General features: G+C 41.3%; 1 protein-coding gene across 2 annotated transcripts; it reads right to left on the bottom strand.

Moving 5' to 3' along the window:
- LOC103135939 (probable global transcription activator SNF2L2) lies at positions 1 to 4741 on the bottom strand. 2 transcript variants are annotated; one of them, XM_007548968.2, is made up of 3 exons: positions 4339 to 4741; positions 4088 to 4129; positions 1 to 1668 (listed from the first exon to the last, which is right to left on the bottom strand). In XM_007548968.2, exons 1-3 carry the CDS (start codon positions 4423 to 4425, stop codon positions 1429 to 1431), a joined length of 369 nt encoding a protein of 122 aa, XP_007549030.2. In that variant the 5' UTR covers positions 4426 to 4741; the 3' UTR covers positions 1 to 1428. The 2 variants fall into 2 exon arrangements, with proteins under 2 accessions (XP_007549030.2, XP_016525335.1); XM_016669849.1 differs by lacking the exon at positions 4088 to 4129 and having other exon boundaries at positions 4339 to 4739.
- Positions 4742 to 8440: the final 3699 nt, after the last annotated feature.

Below are 8440 nucleotides of genomic sequence, written 5' to 3'. Positions count from 1 at the left end.
ACCGTAGCCTCATATGTGTTGGAAACAAAGGAGTCAGTGGAGAAGATGAACTTCGTCCAGACAACTATATTTCCACTTACCCATGATAAACACAAAAAAGCTAGCTAGCTAGCAAGGGTATATTAGCAGCTAGCTAACCGTGGTTGAAGCTCAACCATCTCAAGTAACGTAACGCAGTGAAGGTGTCAAATGTGAAAAATAACTACTTAAACCTTGTGCATGCGAGGACTGAGGCAAACGTAGAAGACTGTGGAAAATGATACAAGTTTTACATGTGTGGGGTCGGTTGGACCCCATTTCGACATACAAGGTTAAGAGATTAACCCTGGTGTGTACCCTTTTCCACAGTCCTCTACGTTTGCCTCAAGGGTTAAATGGCCCTGCCACGTCAAAATTTAAGACCTGTGATGATTTAATTTAACACTAACTCACATCTTTTTGTGAACTAAGGCATTAATTCAAATGTTCTAAGACTTTTTAAGCATGCGCAGACACCCTGTTAAGTATCTGCATAGCTTTGTGTGTGATTAAGTTATGTTATTATTAAATCATTGCTGTGATATTTGAGTTGCAGTTGCGTTTCAAGAGTTGCGGTGCTCATGTTGTAGAATTTTTTCGACAAAATTCACAAAAATCCATGACGGCCGGGTGTGCGTGGATTGTTTTTCCATGGCGAAGTGCGTTCCTATGCCACTGAGGTGACAGCCAGAGTCCACTAAGCTATGTCAGTATCGGCAAACATCGCAAGTTAGATTGTTCCTGATGAACTTTCTGTAAACATCTTTACAAAGCTGAAATGAACCGGAGCAGTTTTTTCCTAAAGATTCAGGTGAACCCAAGTTGAACTAGAAGCACAGGCAGAATAACTATGAAAAAGAAGTCAATAAGGTAAGGCAAGGTATCTTACTTTACCTTAATTCTCGTCATACCTTCATTAGCTAAAATGAAGGTACGTTCTGAAGTGTGCTAGATATCTGTTGTGATTCCATCAAAAGTTTGACTAGAGTGCCACTTCAGTCACTCACAGCATGCCTCTAAAGACTCACAGGAGCTTTCCCGTTTAGAGAAGCGGAATATTCTGTAATGATAGATCAATCTTAATTTCTTACATCACTCACAAAAAAGATGTGCATTTTTGGAAAAAACAAAACAAACAAACTCAGAAAACTGCTGGTTATGGAGGATTAAAAAAAAGGCAAAATCAAACATTTCGAGGATATCCCACGGAGTCTTCGCTTCAGGCCTTCTGACAGAGCGTTAAAAACCCCATCAATGAGTGTTATTCTTAACTCGTCCCCTATTTTGGATCAGAATTGTCTGCACTGGCATTCTGTCAGCGTAACTTCAAACCATCTAGGTAAAGACCTGGAGGATTTGTGAATGCTTGTTGCGTTGTAGTAGCAATACTGGAACACCGGTCCACAAGCACTAGACTGACCCGTCCTTGTAGTTGATCACCATGTCCACCAGAGTGTTCAGTGTCTTGGTGAGCTCGGGTGGATTAGGAGGCAGCTTCTCAGCCGGTGGGCGTCCTCGCTTCCTTTTGACCTTTTCGCCTGTCTCTTGGCCCGCCTGCAGCTCTTTCTCTCCATGGTGATCACCTTTACGCTTCTTCAGGCTGATGTCTTCCTCCATGTCCTGCAGGGAGCCGTTCTTTTCTGCCTCAGGCTGGAGGAAGAGGAAGCAGTGGGTGGGAGCGTGGGGGGAACCTAGTAAACTCAGACAGACGCACAGGGATCAGGTGAGTTTGAAGGTTTGCACGGTTTGTTCTTTTATTGCAAACCGTGTCGTGTTCTGACAGTAGACGCCTCGAGTCTCGAAAGTCCTGTGGTGCTGATACCTACAGGATGTCAAAGCACAAGATTGAAGTCTGAAAATCTCAAAAAGTATACATTTTATTTGCTAACTGGAATTTTTTTGTTTGACTACAATTTAGAGAAGCGCTGACAAATGGTAACTGGATTTGACAGATTTTATGCCGATCAACCACAACCTGGGACCTGGAAGTCAAAAACTACAAATCGGATCTTTTTCTGATTAGTGACCGCATTTGTCCATTTGCATTATTAACAGATGGACAACCACACCTTTCAGTGTGGGTGTCGTTACTGAAGTGAGAAAAATTAGTTGCTTATTTTTAATATCAGGAAGCTCTTTTGAAGTGAAGTCAGAGGAAGCAAAAAAAAAAAAAAGCTGCTAGAAACTTTTAGAATGGAAGTTGCATTGAAATCTCCACAGGGAACATACACGCACACAGCTAATAGCTGGTAATGCTAGCCAAGCTAATTATGCTAACTGGAAGCAAAAGATGCTGAAACCTGGTTAAAATACAGACCAAATTAATGTTTGTGTAAGAACAACTGCTCTCTCTCTCACACACAGTGTGACAGCACCTCTGGCTCCGTTATACTTGATCAGAGAAAGGTTTTTTAGAGATACCGGATAGTTACAATGAATGAATAAATGATTTAACAATCAGACAATTAAGTCATATATTTTTCCCTCTCAGATATTAACTTAGACAAAAAATATAGAGAGCCATAATTTATTTTATCAATGTTTAAGGGACAAAAGTAATAACTATTTTTTATATTAGCTTATTTGCATACATCTAAAACAGCTATTTAGACCAGAGGCTATTTTAAACACTGTCCATTTTTATGCTACACATTAGAAATATTGTCAGATTATCCAGATAGTAAAATAAGTATACATACTGAATTTTGTTTTCTTTTTTAAGAGAAATTCGATTTGACTCAACTTGTCTGCAGGCACAAGCTTTAACAAAAAAATAAATAAATAAAAAATCAAAGATGGTAAATTGCTCACGAAATCTCTGACCTACTAATATCCTTAGATATTAAAAACGAAACATATTATTTATTCATTCATTTCTGAATTTGCAGGAAATGCCTTGCGGCGCCTTTGCAGATTTAGAGCACGTTATTTGGTCCAGAGTATATTGATGTCAAATTATTAATATTCAACATGCGATGTGAATGAATGCGGAACAGCTCAGCCACTCTACATTCTAGTAAACCACAACGGAAATAAAAAATAATCTCAGTCACTCTGCTGGCTTGCTCTCTGCAGAATGGCACAAAAAAAAGTGAATTACAGCGTGTTTCTGCATCTTTCTTCACCAATATCTGCCGCAGCCTCTGTTTCTCCAACAAAAGCAAATTAGATGCCAGAAAACACGAGGATCCGAGCAGCAGCAGCGAAGGCACGCAGACCCAGACTATAATCCAACCAGAATACTGATGCATCAGACAGGATCACACATCTGCTTTCAAATAAAGAGCGAGCAGCACACATGTGGCGACGTGTTTTCTCAAGGACAGAGATTGGGATCGAGCTGGGACGCGGGGAGGTTTATTTGCGCGCATGTTAGTCAAAGAGGAAGAGGAGACGCGTCCAGAAAACAGAAGAGAGAGAGAGAGAGAAAAGGAAAATCAACAATCGCTGAGACAGTAAAGCGCGGAGACATGGCAGAGAGGAGAAGTGAGTTAGAGGTGACAACAACAACGACGACGACGACGAGAGCTGCGCCAATCTCAAATCCCGCTCATCATCATCATTGCTCGGTTGAGACGCCTAGAAGCGGGCGCCCCAGCAGCATACTGGAGGGGAAATATAGAGGGGGAGGGAAAGGGGTGTAGGAACAAGGGGAAGGGGGGCAAGGGGTAATCCTGAAAGATGCACAGCCCAACTGAGAGCCGCCTGCATGCGTGTGCCTTCTCCTAACCAGCCTGCCTCTTCCCTGACTAATCTGGCAAAGATTCCCCTCTCATCTGTTACACACACCTACACACTCCCTCTTTTCTCCCTGACACACACAGGCATACACACATATGCGCGCGCACGCACAGGCACAGGCAGCAATATAAACTCAGACGCCCGCTCTCTCTCTCAAGCGCGCGCACTCACACTCTCACTCTCTCTCTCTCTCACACACACACACACACACACTTTTTTTTTCTTTTCTTTTTTTTTCATATCCATCTCTTCCTCCCTTCCCCATGCGATGTAGCCTGGCTGAATCCGGAGCCCGAGGAGACAGAAAGACATGGAGGAGGATATTTACCTGAGTGCAGTCTGCAAGGCTGGCTATCGGGATCGGCTGCAGCTGTGGGGGGAAGAGAATTAGCAAAGCAGCATAGCGGCGTGCTGCTAGTCTCTTCATCAGCTGATCACTCAGAAAGCGGAGCCCAGAAGGGGGGAGAATAAAAGCGCTATGTTTTTCATACACAAATCAATGGGGCTGGGTATTAAAAAAAAAAAAAAAAAAAAAAAAAAAAGGAAGGAAAAAGGAGAGAAAAGATATTAATGCCATACCCATCTCTTCTCCTTTCCTTTCTGCAGCTTTCGGGAGTATTTTCCTTTCTTGATTGTGACAGGCCCCGTGAAGCTTGTCTCCTTCATTTTTTTTCCCCCAGATGTGTTTTTTTTTTCTTCTTGTCTTCCCACCCCCGCTGTTAAAAGTTCTCACACCCTCCTTTTTTTAATTACTTCTGTTTTTTTCCTCTTTTTTTAATGTTGCGCTGTTCCAGAGATGTTAAAGGCGCAGCAGCCACAACAAACTGCAGCTTTTACATTTATATAGGCAACCTGGAAATTATTCCAATTATTGCACGAGTGTTATTGACTCAAATTACACTTGACTCCCCTCTACGAAAGCTGAAAAGAGAGAGAGAGAGAGAGAGAGAGAGAGAGAGATGGTGGGGGGGTAGAGGGGGGTGTTGGCAAATGACTGAAAATCTGCAGCACTGATCGCTGCTGGAACTGAAACAATAGCAGGAAAGCAGCCCAGTTTGGGCTACAATTCAAGCACATCTGGTTTCTGTGAAACGATTAGATTTTTTTTTTTTCTTTTTTCTTCTTCCAGCATGTTGTGCAAAACGTTATGGCTCACACGACAGGAAAGTAGCTACAGAGAAATGAGGGGAAAAGTTGATTTCCACAGTGACTTTAACTCCTGTTAATGACATAAATGTATTTCAAATCAGACAGGTAAGACTATATATATTGTCGTCTGGCATGTTGATTCAGTTAGTTTATGTTATTTGATCAAATTGTTTTAGTGGAGAACATCTCATGTTGTAGAAGAACAAAAACAACAACAAAAAGTGCAATTTAAGGCTTGTAGAAGATGCCAAAAGGAAATCACCATAAATAGTTTTGCGCCTTTGCATCACTGTGGTGGAATTTTGACCCACTCTTCTTTGTGGAATTGTTTTCATTTGGCGACACTGCAGGGTTTTCAAGCACGAGCATGATCCCGTTTAAGGTCCTGCACCCAGTATCTTCACCTAGATTAACATCTGGACTTTGACTAGACCACTGCAAAATCTTTACTAATTCTTGTATTGTTTTTTAAAAAAAAAAAAAAGATATTCAGAGGTAGACATATTGTAGAGTTTTGTGAACTCGGAACAACTTTACTACTACTACTGATTCACTGATTGCCCAGTGAAGAGGAAATCCAGCCATTGGATATGGGGGGGGGGCATTGAACTGAAGTTGTAGGACAGGAGTTTGAGACCCCTGCTTGTAACGCTGAAGTTATCTTATTAATGATTGGCAAGTGAAAGCAGCATTATTGATCTGATCTGCTCCTGCTTTTTAAGGCAGCAGGTCAAGCTGTTTGCACAAAACTAACTGATTAAGATCTATTTAAGTTAAAGATGTCTGCATGCTGTGACCAAAGCAACAAAACCAGTAGAGCAAAGTGTAGTCAACTAAAGCCTGAAATGTAAGGCGATCCTGGAGACTTTGCTTGGGCCTGTTTTGATTTTGTTAGGTCTGTACTTTCTGTGGATTCCTGAGTTTTGCTGAGTTTTCTTATTTACTCCCTGTATTCGATTGTATATAGAGAGTATTCTATTTTCTCTCTCATTTCCAGCCTGGTTCCCGTTAGTAGCTCCGTTTTATGTTCTCTCCCCGCAGCTGAACATTACTTAATAAATCACCTGCTCCTTGTTCCAGCACTCACCTTCTCCGGTTCTTACACACTTCGGTTCTCTTCCGTCAAAGTCAGATTCTGCTGCTGTCTACCTGCCGCTCGGCCCGTCGTGCTCTGTGGGAAACCTCTCTCTTGGTGCTCCTTGTTGTTTCCAGTTTTGTAAAACTCTCTATTTGGTTCCTTGTTATGCTCCCTACTTACTATGACTCTGCCAGCATCAAGCGTGTATTCGAGTCCACAACCACCTCAATGCTTGGCAAGCTTTTGTTGCATTTCTTTGTTGTCGTTATAGTTACGAGAGCAATGATTGTATTTTATTTTTTTGTAAGTAATCAGTGGTAAAATGCTGAAAAAAAAGCCTTTATACACATAGCAAAGATTGCTTTTGACTTGTGGAAATATGTTTTCTAGATCAATCAGAAACCCAATTGTATGACAGCAGTATTGAGATACAATAATCTAGGCCTTTTTTGAGATATGACATTAGGAGAGTTAAAAAAAATCATTGCTTGAAGATTAGGTCTATACATCCATCAGCCTAATTTGCTTCAAATAAATCTTTCAATATGTTTTGTGGATTTCTGGTTGCTAGAAAGTTTAATTTAAATTCATAATGTAGGAAACTTAAAAGCCAGAATCAGCATAAACGCGACATGCAGACAGAACCGAGTTAAACGTAAGAACCTTTCTAGCAAAATTGAAATTGACTTTTTGCTAGGGAAGCGTACTTACACTACTGAGGTGTGTAAGTGTTTACTCTACTTACCCTGGTAGCAGCTCATCCAAATCTCAGTATGTTGCCCAAATTAAATGATTTAAAAGCCTTTCAGCTGCTTTCTCTCTAAGCAGTTATTTAATGACCACCAAAGTCTAGCAAATTCTGACTCACTCAAAACAAGATTTTTATTTTGACCTCTGAAACACTTTTGACCTTCAGTTTTATAACAGGATAACTACACTGAGATAATCCATTTGTTACGTTTTCTTAATATCTCTGTCCTGTACAGTATGCGGTGTGTTTTCGAACAGGCCATCACGAGAAAGAGAAGCGCTTTACAAAAGATGACAAACTGGTGAACTGTGAGTGTAAAGACAGGCTGCGTGGCTCCCAGGCCTGAAATGTAAGACAAAACCAATCAGACTTCATGTCATAATCCTGCAGCAGCAGCACATCTCTGAACGTAGTCCATATTCAGATGCTGCGTTTTCTCCCCCCGTCTCGAGCATAAAGGGATTAATTTGCATTACTGGCATGAAATTATGAATTCTTTTTTGTTGTTGTTTTTATTCCTGACATGTCAGCTAACATGGCTTGCATTATTTATTTAAATAAAGAGAGAATTTTTTTTAAAAATTATTTTTAATTAATACATATCAGATACGCCTTCAACTTTAGATGAAAAGTCACACGAGCTGATGGGGTTGACCTCAGCCAACGAGAGGTATTCGTCTCAGATAAACGTTTGAGACCCACTTGCTCAAAACGGCTGTTGCCATGGCAACTGCAAATTTTTTGTTATTGGACCTTGTATATCATTGTGTTTTACTGCTGTTGCCGGGAAATGAGTCAGGCGGCTTGCTCTCAGTCGGAGACGCACCATCGCTCAGGAATGGAGAAGAGGAAGAGGAGGAGAAGGGGGAGACCCTGGCATGCTGGCAGGATTTCACACTTTTTATTGATTATTTATATATATATATATAATTTTATTTTTTTTTAGACGCAAGGAGCACCTTAAAGCGTCTGGACAGAAGCTCAGTGCGTCGTTGAAGAAAGACAACGCTGTTTTGCGCATGGACACAAGTCCTTCCATGATTATTCTGACTCATATTTATTCACCAACAGTCACACGCATAAATACTGCATCTAATGTGGGACGCCCATTAAAATACAAAGAACTCTAGGATACAGCTTGTTCCCCCCCGCAGAAAAAAAAACAAAAATCACGAATGATGCCGAAGTAGCTGAAATGTAAGATTCACTTTTAACAAAGTGTCACACAAGCAGGGATAGTGACTGGAGTATTTTGATCAGCTCTCTGTGCTGGGATTCACAGTGTCAGGTCTCAAACCCAGTCAGTCAGAGCTTGTTCTCCGAGGAGGTTTGAAAAATTAAAACGCCCCGTTGCATCAACCTTATGAAATTGTCTGTCAAAGCTCTCAAGGAGGCTGAAAAAGACCAAGGCGTGGATAAGTCCAAGAGGACAATTCCCGCTATCCGTGGGCGGGATTGTGGGGAATGGAGAGATTAGGAGGTGAGAAGTGTGTGAACATGGCTTCTGGGACGGTAACTGCTGGGAGTCGTGGGATCGCCTGCTGAAGGTCTCACACAGTCTGTGTTTAAAATGATTTCACAGTGCAGCTCCCAAAAGTGTTCATACAGCAAATGAGATTGAAATGACATTTTTTTGACTCGCATGTAAAGTGAGGTCCTGAAAACACCGTCCCTCCTGGCAAAAAAATAAAATAAAAAAGGGA

Source organism: Poecilia formosa, unplaced genomic scaffold (genome assembly GCF_000485575.1).
Source record: "Poecilia formosa unplaced genomic scaffold, Poecilia_formosa-5.1.2 Scaffold28, whole genome shotgun sequence".
NCBI classification, from domain to species: domain Eukaryota; kingdom Metazoa; phylum Chordata; class Actinopteri; order Cyprinodontiformes; family Poeciliidae; genus Poecilia; species Poecilia formosa.
The sequence above is the reverse complement of the archived record's forward strand: the minus strand, read 5'-3'. Positions and strand labels throughout refer to the sequence as shown.

Coding starts and splice junctions, on each gene's coding strand:
- LOC103135939 (XM_007548968.2), bottom strand. CDS start 4,425: ATGAAGGAGACAAGCTTCACGGGGCCTGTCACAATCAAGAAAGGAAAA. Junction 4,130..4,338: donor AAGGAAAGGAGAAGAGATGG/GTATGGCATTAA, acceptor TTCCCCCCACAG/CTGCAGCCGATCCCGATAGC. Junction 1,669..4,087: donor GCCTTGCAGACTGCACTCAG/GTAAATATCCTC, acceptor CTCTTCCTCCAG/CCTGAGGCAGAAAAGAACGG.